At 37.0% G+C, this 25,722-nt stretch overlaps 1 protein-coding gene across 3 annotated transcripts; it reads right to left on the bottom strand.

Annotated features, from left to right (window-relative positions):
- Window positions 1–1,634: 1,634 nt before the first annotated feature.
- LOC127880085 (transient receptor potential cation channel subfamily A member 1-like) lies at window positions 1,635–25,468 on the bottom strand. 3 transcript variants are annotated; one of them, XM_052427315.1, is made up of 26 exons: window positions 25,398–25,468; window positions 24,700–24,856; window positions 24,255–24,430; window positions 23,477–23,584; window positions 22,795–22,903; window positions 22,406–22,503; window positions 21,865–21,912; window positions 21,227–21,415; window positions 20,818–21,018; window positions 20,099–20,262; window positions 19,603–19,767; window positions 17,905–18,019; window positions 17,087–17,256; window positions 13,156–13,240; window positions 12,640–12,699; window positions 10,514–10,609; window positions 9,724–9,794; window positions 8,559–8,778; window positions 7,851–7,940; window positions 7,284–7,453; window positions 6,359–6,488; window positions 5,762–5,956; window positions 5,126–5,194; window positions 4,557–4,667; window positions 3,601–3,710; window positions 1,635–3,294 (listed from the first exon to the last, which is right to left on the bottom strand). In XM_052427315.1, exons 1-26 carry the CDS (start codon window positions 25,416–25,418, stop codon window positions 3,072–3,074), a joined length of 3,351 nt encoding a protein of 1,116 aa, XP_052283275.1. In that variant the 5' UTR covers window positions 25,419–25,468; the 3' UTR covers window positions 1,635–3,071. The 3 variants fall into 3 exon arrangements, with proteins under 3 accessions (XP_052283275.1, XP_052283274.1, XP_052283273.1); XM_052427314.1 differs by lacking the exon at window positions 25,398–25,468 and having other exon boundaries at window positions 8,652–8,778; window positions 24,700–25,368; XM_052427313.1 differs by lacking the exon at window positions 25,398–25,468 and having other exon boundaries at window positions 24,700–25,368.
- Window positions 25,469–25,722: the final 254 nt, after the last annotated feature.

Below are 25,722 nucleotides of genomic sequence, written 5' to 3' on the forward strand. Positions count from 1 at the left end.
TAGGCGAGTGTGCACCCCTCGTTCATCATATGCCTGTGACTGCTGCACCTTTTTGAGTTCTGATAAATCTACATGAGAAGGCTAATACCAGTAATGTATACCCCTGTAATTTATATGTATATTCTTCTGTTGTCAATGTGATTGATTGATCATTGACTATTATTGCTTCAAATAGTTTTGTCGAGTATAAATTTTTTTTAAAGTTTAAGAGTAAAACAATTTTCTAAAAATTAATACTATTTATTGAAACTAGCGTGACAATAAATGATGTGTGTTTTCCACCGTTACAATTAAAATATGTCCCTATAAAAGGTGTAAGTAAATTGTGTAGACTGAGCCCGATTATTGACTGGGTAAGCTGAAACCCTCTAGATTATTGTAAATAGGAGGACTTCTAGAATTGAATATTGCTAGTTGACTTCAATCACGTAAATTTGAGAATTCATACCTTTTTTTATTTTTGTCTTAAATGCGAGTGGACGTAACAATCAAAACAATCATTCAACATGTAATAGTCTTTACATATTAGTCTTTACCCATTTTGCATCCGCTCCATATGTTTACCATTTGAAGAATGTTCATGCAGAAGGCGGTTGTGGCGCTGGATCAATATCACATTTGAAGCCATACCTATTCGAGCCTCCATTTCGTGTCTTTTTCATATCCTCTTATGACCAGTTGATTATTTTGCATCAGTTGTTAGCGCGATTGCACAGTAAGCTCTGGAATCCGCTGGCCGTATCAATCTTTTAAATCTAGATGCTAGAATAGTATGGATGTATAAAAGTGTATAATGTCTCATGAACGATCGATACCATTCATATAATATATATATATTCTTTAAGATTTTGTCTAAGCTATGCTCAATTTGAAAGACATTCACGGGTATGCTCATTGACAAAACTTACACGACCCATGAGTACACACTGTCTCTTCTAATCGCTTTTTGTTCATCAATTGTGTAAACCTCATAAGCAACGATCCATTTTAATTTAAAATCATACAATTACGATAGTTTTCGTTTATTTTAACAAAATCATGATGTCCATCACAGTTACGTTTCAGAAAAGTTGCGATCGTAAAGTAGACTTTATATTATCAAATGATATTCGGAGACATACACATGTAACAACCCACTGATATACTGAGTGTTGCTTCAATTGTCAAAAAGCAAACGTCAAATTAATCAACAGAAGAAATGTTATTGATTTTTTTCCACTGAAAATTAAAATGTCTCTTAAGGCAATTACAGGTTCCACATCGTCAGCCTCGTTCCGATTTCGTTTTTTCAAGGGTTGCAACTTTTACAAAACTCTACGTCGGGAATGTGTTAAGGCTTTGTTTTTTTGAAATTGTCGCTGTTTTTTATTCAGACCACATATACTATAATGCTGATGACGAGCTCGTATTTTATAGAAAAAAATTAATGTATGATAATACAATATTTTTACTAAATGTCATATTATTGATTTATTTTTAAGATTGGTTAAGTTTTATTCCGGAACATCTTATCGGTTTATTGACTTTTCACATGCGCATCCATTTTTCTGTGAAATAGAACGGGTTCCTAAGACTTACAACTCGAGAGGGCGTTAAGGGATGAAATCTATCTACGCACTAAAAAACTAAAGAAGTTAACTGTTATGTCTTTTATTTTCAACCTGAATTGTAGCTAAGGTGTTAACAGAATACTCATTCAGGATTTTAGCAAGGGTTTTATTTACTCCAGAAGTATAAACTTGTCTCCTGTTAAATAAGTTAATGCAAAAATGGTATAATAGACATATATCATTACATGATAATACAAAATAAACAACGGAATGATGATAAACTGAACACGACATATTTTAATAAAATCTTTAACAAATTCACTCAAGTGAAATAAATATGAAGATAGTTTACATATGCATATATAGTAGGGCAAGTTTCCTCCTTTAAATCAAGTTATCCTTTTTTTGTTTTTTACGTTATTGTAACACGTGCTTTTGCCGACCACTCAGTGCGCATGCTGGAAAAATCCCGAATGTAAACACTAGCAATCAACTGTTTTTATACACTAAAGATGAGTCGATTCTTTCGATGATAAATAGTTTATCGAACCAGGGAACTACATGTATGCATTCCTAAATGTCTCTGCGCAAAAGCAAACTTATGCATCGTTTTATTAAGAAGTTGATTAATATATATGGCGTTTAAAACTGTTTTAAATTGACACGGAGATATTTTTTCTTTGGGTTCCGCTAAATGATTATATTAGAATATGATGCAGATAAATATCTTGACGATGAAGGTTTTGAAATAGATAATGATGTTTAATCATGACAACGACGTTGATGGGGCGTTTCTTTTCACAATGTATATGTAATAATTCACCGGACTGTAATGTTAACCATAATGCAAACACTTTTGGTTGTGAAGACCAAAGTTGTGTTTACAACAAAGTGCAATTACAGTGTCATCTGATTACTCTAAAGCGAACAACTACAGAGCTTTCAGCGCTTTGATTTAACGCTTTGGTTTAACGTATGCGTACGCGATATGATGATTATGGTTTGAATAGATGAACGAAATGCAATACTTTTGTTTAAAAACGTCATAGCAATACAAATATGATCACACGAACACATACAATCACATTTTACAAATTACATGTTATAACATGTAGGATCCAGAAAAAAATATAAGTCAGAAGCTAAGCCTTCGCCACAATGAAAAAGATTATCTACATGTAGTCATAAATTGCTACATAGGTCAAATGAATACCGATGAAGTACACAGTTTATTTGAATATCTAAATACAATCATATAGAACCGTTGTCTGAAGACACGTGTTTCGGAGGGCCTCAACGCTTTTTGCCCGTGTCTCAGGGTCTATATTTCTCTTACATAATACGTGCCGAGTACTTAAATTGCAAAACGACCGTATTCATTATGATACAGAAATCAGGCAGGTCACTTTAAACTAGTGTACAAGCGTCATGGGCTTTTGGTGCTCCATGTTCAGATGTAAAGAGGTCTCTCTGTCATATTGTCAAAGATTAACCAGGAAACATCGCCTTAAAGGCGCGGCTTTACTCGTCTGTCATGCTGTCTTTCCAGTGGGCGACGATCGCCTTCTGTCGTAGCAAGTTGTGCTTTGCAGGCGCCCACTTTGAGACCTTTTCGCAAGCGTTGTTCATCTCAAAGTTGTCTCCTTCATCTCGGTTGTCGTCCTCTGTCTGAATTTCCATCTTCTGAACGATTAGCCGCATCATGTCGTACTGCTTTGTAAGCGCCGTCGAGATTTCCCGCATTCTGTGAAAATTAAACAAAATGTCGCACACGTTGTGAACAACAACGTCAATAATGAGCGCTTGAACAACATTTAAGTCATGTTGAGGCAATAGATAACCATTGGTAACGCAGTGAGACTTTTCACAGATAAATCAAAACATTACCATGAATATCATGGATGCCTCTTAAATTATCTAAATCACTAAATAACCAAATCTATACGTTTAGACTACACCATCATTCATTGGTTCACTAATATACGACGATATGTTCATTGAAGTAGTTTGCTGTTGATCTTATTATAATATTTTCAAACGGCATTCGTACCTCATTTTCTGTTTGTACAGCTCCTCATACAGATGTGTCTGATGATTGAGGCTCTTATCCACGTTTTCATCGTTCATGTAGTCGCTCAACGTGAACATCCGGGACATCAGCTGCAAGGGTAATAATGTTAAGCACGTGAGTCACATTATGTCGCTAACAAACAAAATGCTATTGAACGGGATTGCAACGGAAAGTATTACATAATATCATTACTATTGTCAACATTTTATAAGAATAAGACCCAATTTGAAGAGATATAACTTTTTCCGATTATCACATATTGTAATTCTTTAAATCCCAGAATGCAACATGTATTTTGTGAGGCATTACTAATATAGCTAGGATAGACCAGAAATGAAAGCGAACACATATAAGATACAACAGGTCTTAGAACAGCAGACGAACGCTCATCTGGAAGCCGCAGAAGTCATTAATTGGCTATAAAAAAGGGAAATACAAGCCGTAGATAAGTAACAACATTTGGCAACTGATTGACGAAAGGAAAAACATTTATAAATGCGACGTTATATGTCCTGTTAAAAAAAGTGAAAATAAATGGCAATACATTTTTTATAAAGCCATTTAAAATGAAGGGTAAATAAAACATTTATATAAACGGAATTATAAATATTGTATTTCTTATTTGTTTCAGAAATTGTTGTTGTCAATCTTGCAAGATCGCGAGTGAAAGCACGTGCATACTATTAAAATATTTCTTGGTATTGCGGGAACTAGTTTTGCAACATAAGGCCCCGCCCATGGTTTATTGCAGAATACGCTACATATCTTTTCCTTCTTATTATGTATAGGTCAAGTCATAAGTCATGGTAGAATCGTCGATATACTACATTTTAACCTATCTATTGAATGCAAAGACGTGATATATTTACATGACCTTAACAAATATAATTCCCTGACGTCGCATAGTCTCTCTTAAAATACAGTATTGCGCCTACCCCCTCGAATCTGCCGGAACACTTGTTTGGGTAGTACGTGTACTCCGCCTTGTCAACCATATTTAGTAGTCGCATCGGCAGCTTCCTCTCAAGACTCGTGTGCAGCTCAACCTGCAATGACGTCAGAGACAATGATGGCGTCACAGCGTGCAATTACGTCACGATATGCGACGGGCCAAATTATATACATGAAGTAAAGGAATTTCGCGTTTCCATGGTAACAATATTATTGCTTACTATTTTCCGATCGCTATCCTATTGTACAAATTATATCGAGATTTTATTTTAGAAAATAATCGTCCTTTTAAGTTGTGTTACACAGTTGCAATATATTGCCTTTTTATAGTTTTAACGGGCTTCCGTAGTAACGAGATTCTTTACTTAGAGCCCAGCGCGTATCTAAAATGTGATAACATAGTTAACAAACATCATTGAGTGCATATCACCAGAACGAATTTTGCATCACGATTTAAAAACAGAGGTCTATGTAAATTTGCCAAAACAAAATCATAACGAACGGAAATTAAAGGTACATTTCTGCACATGAAAGATTAATTAACTGTACATACCTGCATTGCCAGACGTTTTAATGTAGCATTCTTTTGTACAGATGCAATGTCCCCCACAGCCAAACCTATCTGAGAAAAATTAATGTATGTACAATGTCTGAAATCAAGGCGACGTAACTATTTAAGGTACCATTTCAAAATTTGTTGCACCTGTGTTAATTAATTTCTATTTGTGTATGTGTAGAAAAGCTACATATACATGTCACGTTTCGCTTTGTTCAGAATTGCTAACTATAAAAATCAATTCAAGTGTGATTTTGTTTAGTTAAAATTATTATTATCATGGTGAAAATAGTGATTGGTATGGCGACGAAAATATAACTGTCATTGCAGTTAATATACTATTGTGGTTGTTGTTGCTGTCGTTGTTGTTGCTGTCGTTGTTGTTGTTGTTGACAATTATTCTGCTGCTGCTGCTGCTGCTGCTGATGATGATGGTGGTGATGATGATGATGATGATGATGATGATGATGATGATGATGATGATGATGATGATGATGATGATGATGATGATGATGATTGATGATGATAATGATGATGATATGATGATGATGATGATGATGATGATGATGATGATGATGATGATGATGATGATGATGATGATGATGATGATGATGATAATTACGATGATCATACCAGTAAGTTCATTAGAAGAATAGGCATAAGAAGGACGAAAACGACCAACAACAGGATTGTTACGTCACCGAAGTACAGCGTTCTGACGTCACCGTCCGTGTAGGGATCGTTGAATGACGCCATGAAGTCTAGCTCCAACATCATCATGGCCGTCTTTAGAAGGGACTGGCTTGGCGATGAAAAGGCGCGGTTATCCTGGAAAATGTGTAACGTGACTTTTCGTTTATATACATGTAGTCATAAAACAAAATTGTGATTGTCAAATTTTACAGGATTATTGAGAATGGGATATTTCAAACAAAACGAAATGTGTTTATGTCACTTGAAAATTCTCAAACAAAGTCATTTTTGTTTAAAATAAAACCTACAACCTAACAGGTCCCATTGATATGATTCGTGTGCAATTTGAAATAATTTAAACATTATGTAGGGATAAGTCTCTTAAAAACAAGAGTGAGTACACGGCTCATCTTTCTTGTATAAGCGACGTAGTTGATATGATGTCCGCAAAGCGAGGGTTAAGCGCCCGGAAGTTTGTAGATATGCACGAGGCTATTAGCGCAACCAATCTCCTACGTATAGGTAAGCTAGAATTACCTCGATGTTGAGGAGGGTGAAGAAGGCCATCGCAAATGCGATCAGGAGGATGGAGAAGACGAAGAGCACCTGGAGGAGCGTTCGCAGAATCTCCAGGAACATCACCACGTAGATGCCGAAAAAGTCGAACCTAAAATAACTCATGGTAATAAAGAAGTATAATGTGAAAAAGCACATGAAGGTCAAGACGCCGAACCTGAAACACGCACAGCATAGTGGATACGTAGAACAAGAACCCGTTTACACGAAGAATAAAGAACATGAAAACTATGCATATAAGTTAAGATATACATGTAGACGCATTGTCATGACGAAGATACGGAAAACGGAAAATGAATGTTAACAGGAGTAAGTCATTTACAGATCTGTGAAGAAGCGAAATCGGAAAACAGGATAGCCTTCGAGACATAAATATTTCACCATGAAAACAAATTGGATAATATAACATTTTAACATAATGAGAATGCACATGATTGTAAATAAATAAATAAAATATAACCAGACAAAGATAAACATTACATGGAGCATCAGTATGTATCAGGATATATGTGTTTTAACCAGCGGCAATCAAAATGTATAAAGGCAATGTCCAGTGGCGATACACAACGATATGTACAACAAAAACATTAAACAATGAACAATTAAACCTTGGTTCATCGCATTGGGGCGTCAATCCAAAGCATTGGGCGTTTAAACAGATTTAATATTAGTCGATCCCCCACACTAAGATCAACATTCATTTCAAATGGAACGTACATAGAAGCAATAACAATGAATGTTAAATGTATAACACAACATCACAAATATTAACAATAAATCAAAACACGTATTCCTTAATATACTAAAGTATTGTGGTATTTGCGCTTAAATTATTAGAAACATAAGTCGGAGATTGGTATATGTAACGTTAGACGGCATAACGTACCTACGCAAGAAGAGGAGACAGTTAAACCAAGCGAGGAACACGGCTATGGCGCCTGCCTGCCACTGCCAGTACATGGCGTGACTCATGACGAACGGTGCGATGTAGACCAGAGTCGTGGTGTACAAGATCCACTCCAGAAGGTTCGTCATGTCCTTAAAGTATTTCTTCTTCTGAAATGGTCATATACGAAAACATATGAACCGGAAAGCTTTCGTGGTGACATGTAGACATTGATTATCGACAAATATTGTTAGTTCATCTGTAATTACATGACGAAGATAAATAATTTGTTCCACACTCATTTAAAAAACAAATGAAATTGACGGATAAAATGGCGACGTCGACATATGTGATCCTTAGATTTTTCAACATGTCCCCATGAATCTAAGGCTTAGATTTTTCAACATGTCCCCATGAATCTAAGGGGTAGATATGACATTCTTTGCATGTATAGTACAATAATAAATTACTTGATCGTATAAAAACGTCAACGCTAACACATAGCAGACGCTGTAACCCTAATATCAAAAGATGACCGAAAAAAATCTAGCAAAAGTTGAAACTCGCCTGCTGAATCATCTGGATGATCTCTTTGAGGATATTAAGAATGCAGAAGATAGACACGATGTAAACACTGATCCGCTGAAAAGCCGTTATCTGAAACGGATGTTAAAACGTTAAAATTATGTAAATCTGATTATTTAAATTATGAAACATATGCAAGAATTTGTCGAATGTTCATTCTAGTAAGCAGATGTAATCTAATATCTTATGACCTTATGTGATTCAGAAAAGAAGTCTTAACGATTTATGGATTTGTTAATTTTGAGATCTTGTTCCATTCAGTCTGAAAGACTGAAAAAGAAGTAAATACAAATCTTGTGAAAGGTTGCGATATTAAATACATGTGAACAGAGATCATGGTCGCGAAATTTAAAAATAAATCAATAGAATGGTTTTGATCTTTACAAGATGTTAACACGGATCTTGTGGATAGTCATCATCTGAAAATTATGTAAGCACAGAATATGATAATCTTAAACAGCCCAACCGGTGCCTTAAAATAGTCTAAAATCAGGTGTGAAATTCAAAAAATTTAAGATCGTTGAAAAATTTGGCCATGCAAACGTATATGACGAAAGTAGAAACACTTGTTACTTCCAAAATATGAGTAATTATGCCAATAAGATCGAAACTATTGTTAACTCAAATGCCGATGGTACTTCTAATCAAGATATTTACGCGTAACGTTAGACGATCTTCACTAAAACTTACTTCGCACGATTTGAAAATATATTCCTTAATGTTAATACGACTGCTATAAGCGACTGGCGTGTTAAATGTTACGTTGTCAGCGCTGACGCGTACGTTGACGTTGCTGCTGACGTTACGGTCCAGTGAGAACGTGCACGTTGTCACCAGCGCCGTCAGTAATGCCAGGTATATGACGTAGATGACAAGGTTAGTCAAATGGAACCATGCGCCGTACGCCCGCCTAGAATAGAGGAAATAAAATGATAATGCTATACAAGCATTACTTACATGTATGAGGTATGCTTAGATGATTTCCTGTGTTTAATAGAAAAAATATCAGATAATTAAAACTGATAATTCACTATTTCAAACAATAATAATTAGCAGTGAAAAATGTCAATAATTGCCACTGTTATACTGTCTTATGACGTCGTTTTTATGACAATGTGGCGTCATTAAATAAGCATAAAATCAAAAATGATCATTTGTTAGCATAAATTAAAAATAAAATTTGTTGGATTTAGTCGAATTACAATTTTAATTCACTCAGGATCATAGAAATATATTTTTCTATGATCACTCGTGAATTAAAATCGATATTTCACAAAATACAATAAATATATTGTATTAATTAAAAATTAAGGTAATCGTAATGCTTGCTCCCACAACTTAATTTCTTTTTTAAATTTGTTTTTAAATTTTCGCAACACAAACAGGTCTGACAAAAACTAATAAGGTCAAATTTGTGTAGTTAGAACTGAATTCTAGTGGAGCATGTCTTTCGGTAATTTAAACTACACGGCTTTGCATTGTACGTGCACGTGCTATAATTGTTAGACCTATTAACTATATACACATTGCATACTCGTATACGTTCGTCAATGAAAAATTTAAGAGTGTCTCTTTATTTTCAAACACCGGTTGGTGTAAATTTTCGTACCCATATTTTTTTATATTTTGTTTATTTCAATTTTGGACGCGCAAAAAATGTCTCTAAGTGTCTGAACATTTTAAGTTATTACGGTATAATTCCTATTTGACGACGAAAACTGCACAGTACGTACATGTATGAAGTGTAGTCAAACAATTATTATGGGACGCGGTAAAATATAATACAAAGTATATCCGCATAGCTTATCGATTATGCAGTCATCATGGCTTCTTAGCGATTTTGTAATAAAATTACCATTTCATTTTAAGGTACGCCTCGCTGACCGGATGTGACAAACATTGGACTCGTCCATGTTTCACCATCGTCTGCAAGATCATGAATTGCCGAGTATCAAACACATTCGGGATCCAACAAAACCAATTAACCCATTTATGCCTAGCGTCTAGAAAAAAGACCTGTGCAAACAGCGTAGACCCAGATGAGACGCCGCATTATGCGGCGTCTCATCAGGGTCTGCGCTGTTTGCGTAAAGTAATTTCTGCAAGAAATATTCTAAATATAGAAATAAATATACTAGACAACCCTAATTTGGAAAATAAATTGGTCCAATTAAGACGGATGGGAGAGTCCACTAGGCATAAATTAGTTCAACTTGTTCACGCTCTCAAATATTAAGCTACTTTTTATATTGGTAATAGTTCCAAAGAAATTGGGCCATATAAAAAGTATCTTTAAATTCTTTGCGCGTCTTATAAATGAGACTAGGCATAACTGGGTTAAAATAACTGCTGATTGGCAGACTTCGTAAACGTTTCATTTGAATAAACATGCGAAATTGTAACGCATATAATACTTTACGGTTTTCATATTTATGAGCGAATCTGTTAGTTATTGAAAGAACAACTTTATGTATTTATGTACTTTTCTTCGCCTACTCTATCAAAAATTAATGCTTTACATGTTTAAAACCAATGCAATATTTCGTGTATTTAATATTTCGAGTTGCCGAACAAAAATAACAACACATTATTGGAAAGGACATTTTAGTTCAATGTTCGCCCTTGTGCTTACGAAATGTGCTTACATTGAGGGCTAACATGGGTGTGTGTTCCTGACCGTCTATACCCTTGCCCTTCCGGTAGCGCAGGGAACACTGTAGGTATTTGAAATTGTACCGCACCTGCGAAAACAACATTATCTTTCATTTAGATAGAGTTACGAATATTGTCAGTTATACCCAAGCCCTACCAAACGCCCGCGCTCTTAAGACCAATCAACCTCCGTGCAGAGAATTGCCGGAAACCAGCATAGCTGGATCAAATCCCTGCCTTCATTACCAACCACGTGATGATAGCCTAGACACGTGGTTCAATAATGTTTCCGTTGTTATTGTTACTTTTTTTATTAAGTTAATTTTTTTTATTATGAACCTAAACTTATACAATATTTTCAAATTGTAAAAATAAAATTATACTTCTTTTCATAACATAATAATTAAACCAATGAAATAAAATCCTACCAAATCTGGTAGGATTTTCATATAATGGCAGAGATTGTATGTGAGAATAAGGAACGACAGCTCTTCGTGGAGATTGAAGACCGATGTATTGTCAGCGATTCAGGCGTTTTGCAGTTGTTTCTTATAGTTATCAACATAACACTGTATACCATGAAAACTAAATTGATCGTTGAATTAACTTGATTGTGATAGAATCAACCTTAAATATCGATTACGTGTTTTAGAACTAAAGATACGCCTCATATACTCTTAAACAAATAATAAAGACGTACTTGTCCAAACTGTTAAATGCAGGGATTTCAGTTTTGTCTTTATGTAACCAGTCACAAATTCTATGTAATGTTGTCTCCCGTGTTTATATGGTTGTTTTTAACCTTTGTCTCTTATTTGTATATATCGGGTTGAGTTCAATGATAGGTATCTGCCCCTGGATTAAGTTTGCCGCCTTACGGTCATAATACACCAAATAGTTTCCCTATTTAATTCAATGTAAAAGCGACAACTTTGAGCGAAAATAAATGCAACATTTTGCACATAGAGACCCCCATAACCATACCTTTTCTTAAAGGCCATTCTAAGCGGAATCGATTTATGCAATAAAAAAGATATGTCATGTACAAAGCAAGAAAGAACTTGACACAAATCAAAATCGACTGTTTTTGCAACTTTTTTTTTCGGCCGTTTCTTAGTGAAATGTAACCTTTTCTACTGCAATGGTTTACTTTAGTCTTCAAGTGTATCATATTTCAGGGATTCAGTTGTGAACACCTATTCATGCCCTACCATTATCTCCGCAAGATAACACCCGAATAATGGTAAAAAGTGTAAAACATGCCTTCCTGTCAACTATGATATTATTTTAGAGAGTACAGCCCTACATGAAGCGATCATTTAGTGTATTGTAACCTATTACTCAGTTGGCAGCAGGATTACCTCATTAAAAGATGTCGGTGTTGTCACTGAAAGTTTATTGAATTTTGTGGGTTTCATTTATAAGGTTGGTATTATTGTATTATCAGGATGCATTGCTCAAATGTGTTCTGTGAATTTATTTGCCAGTGTTGTGCAAGTGAAATTTGGATTGTATTGAGATTCTTTAAAGTAAATAATTTACTTTGGAAATGACCTGGCAGACATAGTTATACACATACACTTAATTTGCAGTCCTAACCGCCACAACATGAGAGAGTGATTGAGAGGATGTATTAAAGCAACATTTCCATAAAAGGTACATATGTATTATTGTTGTGGCATTATTTTGTGTTTTATTTTATTTTAAACAATTGTTTAGGCTTCATTCATATGATGTTTAACCACTGGAGGACGTCAAAATATTCTAATTTTGATATATATTCATTAATGAATGTTATGTGTAATATGTCTTATATTCATATACTATGTCTATTCGTGTATTCAACAATAGCTACATAGTCTATATTTTATATAATGTGGTAATTTAATATTTGTGTTGTTTATATGTCTTTCAGGTTGTATCCTTGATATCTATTCTTGATATCTCCGTGGTATGTTTGCACATCCTACAAAATAAATTACTCCTAGAACAGTTATCTAATTCGTTTTACTTCTATGAACCCAAACCTACCTTTTTAACAGTATTATTATTAACAAAAAGTGAAGGGTTACATTTATATTCAATGCTATAGGACACACAAGCACACCATGTGTCTTACAAAGTAATCCCGACTTTTCCTTTCGTGTTTTGACTGCACCCTGCATCTATCTAACGCGGCCTGTAAAATATACGGTAAAACACATATTATTTACATTTAAACGTGTTTTTTTTCAACTGATAACTGTAAGTAACGATTGGTAGACGATATCAAGCACGAGGCCATAAACCGACCTTCCTCGCAAAATTCTGGCTTAATTGTATTTAGCCAGGGAAGTGATGTATTTCTAAACCGTACGATGGTGTGTGGTAACATCATGTGCACGTTAGTAATTGCAATGCACAGAATATCTAATACTAAAGAAAATATCAATCATTACATTTTTTATATTGATTAAACGCACAGTAAAAACAGACACATACATTATTTTAAAACTAAATCTGGAATAAATATATAAATAATGGACTGAACTCCTATATATTGTAGACAAAAATAAATATCTGACTGAAGTTAAGTTCCGCTAATGGACGTATGATATATCATCGACTTAAGAATTGCAATGCCATAAAGACCTACCATGCAGACGTCCGGTAAACACTGGACAAGGCCAGTCATGGTTGTCTCGTACCGCGTGCTGCGCATGTTTAGTGCCTCCTCCCACCTATAAACACGTTTCACATGCCAAAGCCAAAGCATCACGTCTGACCATGACGTCACATATCACAACATTTGTACACTACACATTCACAAATAAGACCATCTGACAAGGACGCAACATCTGCAAATGGCGTTATAATGTAAATGACGTTGCATACGTTTATCACTATCGTCACATTCGTCGCCGACGTCATTTCCGTCAATATGCCACATGATCTGATGACGAAACATTCGTCAATTACAAAACAGAAGTACGTTTTAGTATTTTATTACGGACAACAATTCAAATTTGTTGCCTTTTAGTAAAGAAATAATGAATATTGCTTTATCAAACACTAACAGAACATTTTCAGACAAAACAAACGTTATATCTCTAGGCGCGTCAATTATTGTGCCCCAATTTGTGCAGAGAAATTCTGACATTATTTTCGCCATATTTACAATCCGTGCAAATATGTTCGATTTGTATTGTCGAAGCATAGCATTATAGATCAGAGAGCGATTTTCAAACCGAATTCAAAGATATGATTTCTGTTGAACCCTTTCAGCGCTGGAACCGAATTTTAAAGGCCTTTGCAAACAGTTTGGATCCAGATGAGACGCCACAGAACGATGCGTCTCATCTGGATCAAAACTGTTTGCTATTCTGATAGTATTCTTTGAAAAAAATCGAAGAAAATGATAATTTTAGAAATTCAGCAGACAACATTTTAGCAGACTACAAATTTCCAAGCATGCAAAGGATTAACCGCCATGCGATTCAAAGCAAGCCTTGCAATGGAAATGATTGGAAGTACAGACTCATAGTATAGTTTGAAATCAAACAAGATCAAGTTGATATTGTGTGTAGACACATCTCGTAAAATTGTAGTGGCCGGTCATAAGCCATCCAACAAATAGTCTAATGCAGAAACGTCTTGTCTTTCAAATTGTAAGCAAGAAAATCCACATTATGATATTCCAAGATAATAAGCATGATGTAAAAACATATTCCGTCAAGAGAACTGTTTGATGTAAATTCTAGATTGAACAGTCAATGGATATTTATGGTCTATGTCTGGAGTGTGTTACTTGTATTGTTATAAACATTATGCGAGGTAATACTTAATGACAGACAGTCCGGAGGACGCATTTGAAGGAAAAAAAAATGATTGCATGTATCTGCTTATAGTAAAAAATAACGTTAGGAATATATCTGGCATTTTACCGGTACCCTTTTTAAGATCAATCCTCTCTAAGCTCATTTTAACTCAGCACAATATCGCGCTAAGGGGACCAGTCTGCAATAATTAAAGCAGGTAATCTTTTATATAAATATCATCAAGTTCGACTCGCGACATTTTTAGCTCATCTATTTTTTTCAAAAAAAAAAAAATGAGCTATTGTCATCACCTTGGCGTCGGCGTCTGTGTCGGCGTCGGCGTCCGGTTCAGTTTTGCGTTTAGGTCCACATTTCTCAGAAAGCATCAATGCTATTGCATTCAAACTTGTTACACTTACTTACTATCATGAGGGGACTGGACAGGCAAAGTTAGATAACTCTGGCGTGCATTTTGACAGAATTATGTGCCCTTTTTATACTTAGAAAATTGAAAATTTTGGTTAAGTTTTGTGTTTTGGTCCATTTTATTCCTTAAGTATCAAAGCTATTGCATTCATACTTGCAACACTTACTAACTATCATAAGGGGACTGTGCAGGCAAAGTAATGTAACTCTGACTGGCATTTTGACAGAATTATGTACCCTTTTTATACTTAGAAAATTAAAAAGTTTTGTGTTTTGGTCCACTTTACCCCTAAACTATCATAGATATTGCTTTCATACTTGGAACACTCGCAAACTATCATAAGGGTACAGTAAAAGGACAAGCTGCATAACTCTGGTTGTCATTTTTACGGAATTATGGCCCTTTTTAACTTAGTAACTTTGAATATATGGTTAAATTTTGTGTTTCCATCCACTTTACTTCTAAAGTATCAAGGCTATTGCTTTCAAACTTCAAATACTTTCATGCTATCATGAGGTTACAGTACCTGGCAAGTTGAATTTTACCTTGACCTTTGAATGACCTTGACTATCAAGGTCAAATTATTAAATTTTGCTAAAAATGCCATAACTTCTTTATTTATGATTAGATTTGATTGATACTTTGACAAAACTACTCTTACCTGACATACCACAATAGACTCCACCCAAACCATCCCCCGTGCCCTCCCCCCACCCGAATCCCCCCCCCTAAATTATTTATTTCTTTTAAGATCATCTCACAAATGACCACCACACCCTCACACTATACTATACCTCCCACCCCACCCCCCCCCCCCCACCCCAAATATATTTTTTTGAAACGGTTAAAAAACACAAATATTTATTTTTATTATTTTATGTTTGAAATACCGTCCAGCCATCGCACAAAATTATACCCCCCCCACCCCTCCCCCCCCGATTTCCCCCCTTATTTTTTTAAGATCATCTCACAAATGACCACCACACCCTCACACTATACTATACCCCCCCCCCCCCCCACCCCCCCCCACCCCCCAATTTTTTTTTTTTTTGAAACGGTTAAAAAACACAAGTATTTATTTTTATTATTTTATGTTTAAAATACCGTCCAACCATCGCACCCAAGAATACCCCCACCCCCTCCCCCACCCGAATTCCCCCCCCCCCCCTCATTTTTTTTAAGATCATCTCACAAATGACCACCACACCCTCACACTATACCACCCACCCCCCAAATTATTTTTTTTTGAAACGGTTAAAAAACACAATTATTTATTTTTTATTATTTTATGTTTGAAATACTGTCCAACCATCGCATCCAAGACCCCCCCCCCCACCCCCCCCCCCCACCAGAATTCCCAACGTATTTCACCATCAGTCATAATAGCCGTAATGTCTCAAAACTTGCTCTTTTCAACACACTACGTTATCGATTTAGAAAAAATATAGGGTATGCTAACCTTTTTTTAAATAAATAAACTTGGCAGATTTCGTCCCCAGAGAGAATCTTAAGGACCTAACTAAAAAAAGGAACGATATTGTAATTATTCATCATATAAATTCATGGCACGCGGTTACTGATGATTCCTCTGTGGACTCTGGAAAAAATCGGTTGATTATACTTCATTGCTTCAAGAGATTGATCGTAGATATTTTTATAGATAAGCAAACAGTCTATCTTAATATTTACAAATAAAAACAGCTTGAAATATATGCTGCATTGGTGATTCAATACAAATACCTAAGTGGAAAAAGCACAAAGTCATTTAAAACATCCAAAGCTTACAAACTCAATGAGTCGTTTTTATAATAAAAAAGTCACCAGCATGCTCCTTTTCAGGCACCAATCATTTTTGTCGCGCTTTATCGCTACATTGAATTATTTTAAAAGGACTTAAGACTCTAAAACACACATACAACAAACACTTAGATAATTGAACGAAATTTGCAACAGATTCCCATAATGTCTAATTAAAAGCACACTTTCAAATGCGTAAAAAGCATGCGTTAAAAATAATAACATATCATTCGAAGTACACAGTAAGCAACTGATTTCTACGATATTGGCTTATAGATTCAAATAACGGCCAGAATGTAAAGTTTATTACCTAGATTTTATTTCATTTTTTGATTTTTGTTTCATTTGACGCACCTGACGCAAATTGTAATTCTTTGATTAATTTTTTGAATGCAATAATACTATGTTGTTGTTTTCGAAATATGCAAACAAATATTGCCGTAGTATAAAACAAATCTGGTTAAATTATGTGTCTATCAGAGTTCCGCGTGGATAAATGCGATTGGGCACAATGTTGTATTCAGTGCATAACCCCTATCCAATACCTCGCATGTCTGATGACTGCGAATGCGACCTCTGATTGCCTCTCCCTCAGGGCGATGTCCATGAAGGTGTCCCCGTGTATGTCCTTACTCGGGATGTTCGCCCCCAAGGTCAGTAGAAGACCAACCACCCCGGGATGGTTGTAGCGCGCGGCCATGTGAAGGGCGGTTTGCTTTAGATAATACGTATGTTTTTACATTCATTACTCATTTGTAGACAAGATATTGCTTAATTGATATTGTTTGAGCATACGTGCGTGCGCGTCTGCGTGAGTGAGCGTTCGTGTGCATGCATGTGTGTATATATTTTGAAAGCTCTTGCTTCATTAATATTTGAGATTCATTGAGGAAGAAACCATTAGAAAGAAAGCTACGATGTCAAGATGTATTATTTAACTTAACAATCTTGTTAAATTGACTTAGTCATATGCTGTTTTCTTCATTGGAATCGGTGTCCTTTCTGATGGTGGGGACCGTTGTTCCTGCTGTGATTTCACAAATATGCAAAACCCATATAATAAGATCGAGAAACAATTCCATATTCACATGAGTCGCGTTCTGAGGAAACTGAGCATAATGACTGGCTACTCAGGGACGAAACTTTCCGCTTTTTTGACATTTTTCGTTTAAATAAAGCCTCTTCTTAGCAAAAATCCAAATTATGCTTAAAGTGTCGTCCCTGATTAGCCTGTGCGGAGTGCACAGGCTCATCGGGGACGACACTTTACGCACATGCATTATGCCCAGTTTTATCAGAACGCGACTCATATGTTCTCACCAATCTTTGTACGCGCAGTCCAGTTTGTTATAATACAACTCACCCCCTCTTTATTTGCGCAGTCTAGTAAGTTGGAATACACGTGAAGTAGGAGATTCACAGAGCGCGTGTAGCCGTTCATGGCCGCCAGGTGGAGCGGCAAGTTGTTCATGTTGTCTCTGAAATATGAGTAGCCTTGCTTTTTGCATCGATTAAACAATAATTTTAGTTTAAACACAACCTTCTATGTTCTTTTTGATTGTGTAACATTTGAGATGCAGATCATATTTTAATTGATCCATACAAAACTATTTTATCTGACTTTTTGTTTCTTTGCTTTTGAGTGCATGTTTTTTTTTTTGGTGTACCGGTATTTCGAGTTGCTTAATGGCCCTATTCCACTACGAAAACAAGCACACGATTCGCTACGATAAATCACATTTATTGAATCGGGAAGACTCGTGACAGTCAACGATTCAGTTACGACACTGGTACGATTGAGTTATGACGAATCGTGGGGTTCGGTTGAAGTCTTGCGAATAGGGTCGCGACTTCACTACGATGTGTAAGAATCTACTGCGACTGTACTACGAACGATGCAGATCTGTCACGACTAAGCTAGGACCTCACCGAAGGCATCCATGAATAAGGCGCCAATATCTATTGATATTGATCTTTATTTAAAATGTGATCTACATTCTTCTGTGTACATGCCCTCTGTTCCTTTTTTGGTGCCAGATCAAAATTGAAAGTTTGACGAAGAGCAGCTGTAGTATTCTTCGATTGTATTCTAACTTATCTTCCCCCCTGCCCTTGCCTTTTCTTGCCATTTTTATTATAAACATATTACCTATTATTCATACAAAGCCCTAACAACTGAATGACTTAAAAAACCGAGAAGCTCTGTTTATATACCACAACCATTCTCCGAAAATCATAACTGCTTCGTAACTAAATCGCAAGAATCTTAGCGTGCTCGCAACTAACTCGGGGTGAACTCCTGAGAGTCTTGACAAAGTCGTATCTGATTCGTAGACAGATCACGTGATCACCAATTTTTCGATTGAGTCACGAGCTACCTACGATTCCATTACGACGCCCAAGAACGCACTAAGACGCTCTTACGAGTTAATCGCGATTAAATTCAGTCTTGGAGGTCCTGGCATAATTTTAAACACGTTTAAAAACTTGCCACGATTTTTCGGGAGCTCACGAGTTGCACGAATCACTTACGACCGCCCCAAGAACGCACTAAGACGCTCTTACGAGTTAATCGCGATTAAATTCAGTCTTGGAGGTCCTGGCATAATTTTAAACACGTTTAAAAACTGGCCACGATTTTTCGGGAGCTCACGAGTTGCACGAATCACTTACGACCGCCCCACGACTAGCTACGAATTAGTAAGGACCTTCGCCGATTGAGCTACGAATGTCCCCGACCTCAAAATATTGGCAATCGGGATACATCGTTGGGAATCGGGTCGTAGTGGAATACCCCTATAAACCGGAAAAATCCCACACAACCTTATTTTATTACTTAATAAGGTAAGATTCAGTTAATTATATCTGTTCTTTCTATTGTTTTAACAACTTTTTTGATTCCACAGCAAAAAATGTAAAGCATGTTATATGATAAATAGTAAACTTAATAGTGTCAGTGTTTACTGGACTTTAAGAGACATGTCTCAAAAAGGCTTACACGGCTCGGACCGTTCTATTAAATAAATGTGCATAATTTGTATGCCGCACACGTTTCCCGCACCTGGTCACATAGGCCCCTTTCTGCATCAGCAATGTGATAATCTTGGTATGGCCGTTCTGTGCGGCGAAGTGCAGCGCCGACAAGCCGTCACCGTCGGTCTCGTTGATGATGTTGGATCCCATGGGGGAGTCGAGGAGCCGCCGACACGTGTTGTAGCGGCCGTACCTGGTTAAGTGAATGAAGATAAGCATTCTTTTCATAGTATTACGATCACCAGAGTACGATAACCATCATGAGAAAGGATTCCTACAATAAATGCATCTCAAGCATCACTTCTACACTTATTATCATCGTCATAATATCATTGTCTTATTTACAATAATCCCCATCATTATTTATCCACATAATAATAATGATCACAATAGTTATTATTAAACCAACACCATCATCAAAACGACCACCGAGTTTCAAAAGCTGTTAGAAAGTCCCCTTCAAACCCATGCATTATATGATCTATTTACGTTACAATACTCTTTTTCAAGGTGTGCCACACTACCTGGCGGCAAAGTGTAGAGGTGACTTCTTCTCGTTATCCTTGGCGTTGATGACGGCTCCCAGCGATATCAGGTCGTCAATGGCAACCAGGTGCCCCTCCTTCGAGGCGTAGTGTAGCGGCGTGCAGCCCAGGTCGTCCTTCTCGTTTAGTAGATTCTTTATACCCTGACAACAGGCTCGATTTATAGTGTTTTGCTGGGAAAATTGCGCATTTTTGTATAACGTCGTCTGACGCATATATAAACGTGACGTCGCTTACGTCACTTACTGTTATGATCTTCTTTAAGGCAAAAAAATAACATATACTAATTTGTACCGCAGACATAGGCGAAATAAAATAGTAATCTTATTCCACGAATGCACAGTTCATGTTGATGAAACGATCAAATGAAGACAATTGACAGTAATTCTGTTCAGTTCTTGGGTGTAATTTGTAATTCAAATTGCCTTTTATTTTCCCAGTGCTATAACTAAAATATTAGTTCAGAAAAGTTATCAAAAACTGCTATGCCGAAAAAAGCAGTATGCTGAAACAAAAATCCTAAAATGTGCTTGAAAAAAAGGTATTGATTATTTGCGTATATGGTCAAAATACACCCTATGTAGGCGGAAAGTGCCTTCCAGGACGATCATCCACATACTGCACAGACTGACCCCGGTCGCGCGTGCATTAATCATTAAATTCTAATTTTCAATAAAAAAAAAGTTTCCTTGTAAAACCTTAATAATTGCGCATCCATAATTATGTATAGGCGCCCCGTTCTTAACAGCGAGATGCAGGAAGTTTCGGTTCTCTTTGTCTTTGAGGTTGATGTCGGCGCCTGACTCGAGGAGCAGGTGCACCGTCCGCCATCCGCCCTTCGTAGAGGCTAGGATCAGAGCTGTGCGTTCGTGTGTGTCCCGCGCGTCGATGTCTGATCCCTGGCGTGGAAGAAAAACGATGCGATGTAAATTTTAAAACAAATTGGGGACAATGTATAAATATTCAAATTTAACACAATAATCAAAGATGGTAATACAACATACCATATTATGGTGGTTTAAGTACATGTATGTGGCTTTGAGATCATGGGTTGGAGGCACTTTACATACAGCGTTTTGTGATTCTATTGCGTCGCCTTTTACTTACGTGCTCGAGGAGGAGTTTCACCACTGCAAAGTAGTCGAAGAGCGCGGCGCGGTGGAGCGGCGTCATTCGCAGCACGTCCTGGATGTGGATGGCGGTTTTGAAGCGCTCCGGTTGCACATCGTGCATCAGCTGCAACATGTCCACCCTCCCCTGGGCAGCCGCGAAGTGCAGCGGCGTCGAGCTATCCTCCTGAAGACACAAAACAGTTACAACGATCTGATATGAGTTTGTTATTGACTCATACATTTTTTATCGTTACCAGTATTCCTTTAGTAATAATTGTGTTACCGTAAGCCTAACAAGTCCACAGGGAGTAACCCTTGACAAAACTGGTGCTCTCTTGAGAAACTTTTATTTCCACTGTAATAGACAAGGTCCGTGCTGGCTAAACGACTACAAATATTAATTGATTCAATCTTTAAGTTATTAGATATATAGTTGAAATAAATAAACTACATGGACTAACATTTGTGTTCGCGATTGCTTTCAGTTGTGGCTACGTGTAAACCTGAAAGTGGCCGTAGCCGCGGCCCAGTGTCAGTGTGAGTGACTTACCAGGAACTACACTTTACGCAAGCGAAAGTTGGGCTTCCCAGTACAAGCTAACCATACAAGTAACATTTGAACGTCACCGGTACCTGTTTCGCGTCCACCGGGGCTCCTGCCGACAGACAGACCTGCACCGCCTGTGAACAATAACAGTAATTAAGTTAAAACCTATCATTTTTAGCTCGATTGCCTATGGCTTTTTTGAAACGCTCTCGAGAATGTTTCCTGGGACTTGGTGTCCATGGGGGAGATCTAAAGAACGCTCCCACGGTGGGGATCGAACCCGTAACCTCCCGGTCGCTAGGCGGACACCATATTCACTACACCACGGCTACCTGTAGAACTACAGGTGTTGTTAAAAATGTAATGTAATGTCTGAAATGCAGAGAATAAAAAACAGCATATCGATGTGTTTTAATCATAAACTAGTGTGTGTCTGTTAGGTCTGTATAATATTGAAAGTATAAAAATAATGGATAAATTAACATCAAATATTTAGAGTTAAGTATTATAAGACATTGCAATATACACATAACTACAAACGGAACATGGCCTTGGTTCAATCACACGTGCCATCGCTAAGTTATTACGGATACTCTATATATACAAGGGCGTCTGGCAGGAGATCACCTTAAGGTCGCCGCTGTGGACGGCGCAATGCAGCGGCATGTTGTTTTCCTTGTCTTTAAAGGTCAGAACGTCCTCGCGCTTGTAACCCACCTTATCCGCTGCGGAAAAAAATGAATTCAGGTTTAGTCCGGTTGAGATTTTCTTAGGTAACATACACCTTCATCGATTTAAAAGAAGAAAATAAAACAGTCCAAATTAAAAGGGGAATTTTAAATTACTCTCGGTTAAGTTGTCAAACCTCCGGAGAGTGACATAAACAAGGAATCAACTGAATTAGAAAAATAACTATTAAATTAACTCGTTTCTTAAAAAAAAAATCTTCGGCGACACATGTCAGAGTTAGATGGGACAATAGTCATGAACTGTAACTATGCCCTAAGCGCACTTACCGTACTGAATGAGAATCTCGAGAGTTTTCGCGGCTGCGCACTTGCCCGCGATGTTGATGGGGAAGAAACCGTTGTCGCACTTCTGGCTGGGTTTCGCGCCATTCTCCAACTGAACATAAAGTATGTGATCATTACTAGCTTGCTCACGCACACGTACTTTAAGTTTGTATATATTGAACAATTTAATGCAAATTGTAGTAAAGGCCTACTGATCATTTTGTTTTCAAGTTTTTGTCATCGTCTGTTTTGACGTCTTTTATCTCACCTTGACGAGCTATTTATATAGCTGAAAATTCATATGCCGCCAAACGCACGTTGTTAATAGTTTTCACAAGATAATCACCTTAAAAAACTGCGTGTTTACTGTATAAAAAGAAATCATTCGTATTTAGTCGCAGACTCCAGAGTTAATACCCATTGATTTTGGGGGAATTATACAAAAACATTAAACAAAGAGTTTGAAGACTTATTTTTGTCAAACGTATGATTTACATGTGACTGAAGCCGGTTATGGGCTCATGATCAAAACGAGAAAGATTTATGCAACATACTGTCTGTAAAATATTATATAGCCAACATTTTGTCTTAAATGCTTCATTTAGATATTCATTTGAGAAACTTTATTTGAAAAATTGTTGTCTGATCAATGCTTCCAGAAGTTTAAAATCATCATGTAATTTACGAGGATCTTGGCGCACTTGGCCCTGTCCTTATACGCGCAGTAATGTAGCGCGTTCGACCCCTTCTCTCCCTTCAAGTTGGGGTCCACCTTGTCATGTGCCAGCAGCGCCTGTCCGAAAATTATATTTTACATAAACGCTAGGCTTATTACTAGTACATCAAACAAACACGTATTTAAGTTCAAGAATGGCAAAGACATTTTTGCATTAAGCAGTTTGTCAATATGCTAATTGATTGCTCATTGATTGTACACACAGAAATACTAAATACATTAATCAGCAAAATCATGTCGATTATACAATCATATCGTATTTTGATAACAAAAATATACTTTTGACGAATCAATAAAAAAAATCTAAAGCCGAATGACTTACATCGGGTACTCATAGTAACCGTGCAAAATAACGTGCGGACTGTCGGACTTCACGTTAATAATGGGCGGACTGTCGGACTTCACGTTAATAATGGAAAAATGATTTTCTCTGGGGGGGGGGGGGGGGGGTTACGTGACCTAAAGTCGAGAAATTGCATTGATGCTACAATTTAAGGAAATGCAAATATTTCTTAGGTTGCAAAATTTTGCTAGTATAATTTTGATGAAACTTCGAATCTTAACAAGATTTTGTTTTAATAGGTAAAAGGTATTGGTCCATTTCAAGCGCAGATGGGTCAGTGTAAGATTTAGTCTGCCACACATATCTTACAATTGCATACGTTTAAGTGCTGCTAGTTTTGACATTTTATTGCAAATATACGTTACGTCAAGTCCGTTTTCTTACTTTGAGAGCTTTTTTTGCGTTGATGTCGACAGCGAGGTGAAGTGGAGCCATTTGGTCGTCGTTGACGACGGTTGGGTTGGCCCCATGATCCAGCAGGAACTGGATGGAGCCGACCTGCTCTGTGCGTACCGCCACGTGAAGAGGCGCGTTATGCCGCTTGTCCGGCATGTTCAGATCTGAACGGTACGGGAATAAGTGTTAGTTGGGGCCGTGCAAAACAAAATTAAAGCATAGCACTGGTCCTTAAAGAGCTGTTTTCTGTTAAACAAATTTCAATTGATCGTTTTTTTATGGGGCAATTAAATAATGATTTGCAGTTTCCGGTGCGTAGTATTTCAACTATGGATTGTTAAAACACCAACACATAAGAAAGACAAACAATTATATCCATCCATATTTGTGAGATGGACCGCAGGGAGGTCGAGCCCCTGTTCTGGACCTTTACCTCCGGCCTGATCCACAATGAACTGCAGGATATTGAGGCGTCCGAACTCCGCCGCCTTGTGTATGGGGCACAGACCCTTGCCATCTCGGACGCTCAGCCGCGAGGGGTCGTTCTCGTAGAGACGACGAAACTCCTCTAGGTTCCCCTTAGCAGCGGCCTTAAATGTGCAAACATGTTCATGCGTGAGTCCGTGCGTGAGTGCGGTTCTGAAAGCGTGTGTAATTATTAATTGAACCATGGATACAGCGTAGACTACTCCTATCTCAAACACTATTTCCATTATGTTTTTAATGGAAAGTAAAATTGTATTAAGCACTAGTTCCTTTACTCTCTGCTGCTGTCAGGTATCTGAGGTGAGACTGACTGAGAAATCGGTACCTTATAGAGGTATATGGTACACGATGTTGCGACGATACAGATTCAATTGAAACTAAAGTTTTGTTTCTGATTCTGTCGCTAATGTTGTTTAAAAATAATAAACAAGCGTGCTCATGTCCGAACACTTGTATGTGAATAACAAAGAGTATTTTAGAAGATCTGTAAGTACGACAACCCAGCATTTATGAAAATAACAATAATTAATTTGAAGTTGTCAATGCATTGAATAAATCCAACGATTTTTATTTGTGTATCCAGTAATCCAAAATTTTATTTAAATTTCAAATATGCTCTGTTTACGTATAGAACATTTCACTTACATCTCCGATTAATGAAACCATTAAAACTAACGCTCGTTATCGCTGTTAAGAAAGCATACATTAGTGGTTGTCCTTTATGTAACTATTAAGGATACAGATACTTGAGTTGCTATGAGCGTGATTATCTTTCATCAAGCACAACATACCGCTCATCTAAGTACAACCATTTGATGTAATACGGAACATGTATCTTGATTTTAAAAGTACACTGACAGAGATCGGTTCTATGTCGGGCTAAGTAATAGAGTATATGCTTACGGTTTTGAAAATCCGAATGCGAATAGAGGAATAGACTTGAATAAAAATATAAGAGTCCTTTCTACAC

The sequence above is a fragment of the Dreissena polymorpha genome, chromosome 4 (assembly GCF_020536995.1).
Source record: "Dreissena polymorpha isolate Duluth1 chromosome 4, UMN_Dpol_1.0, whole genome shotgun sequence".
NCBI lineage: Eukaryota > Metazoa > Mollusca > Bivalvia > Myida > Dreissenidae > Dreissena > Dreissena polymorpha.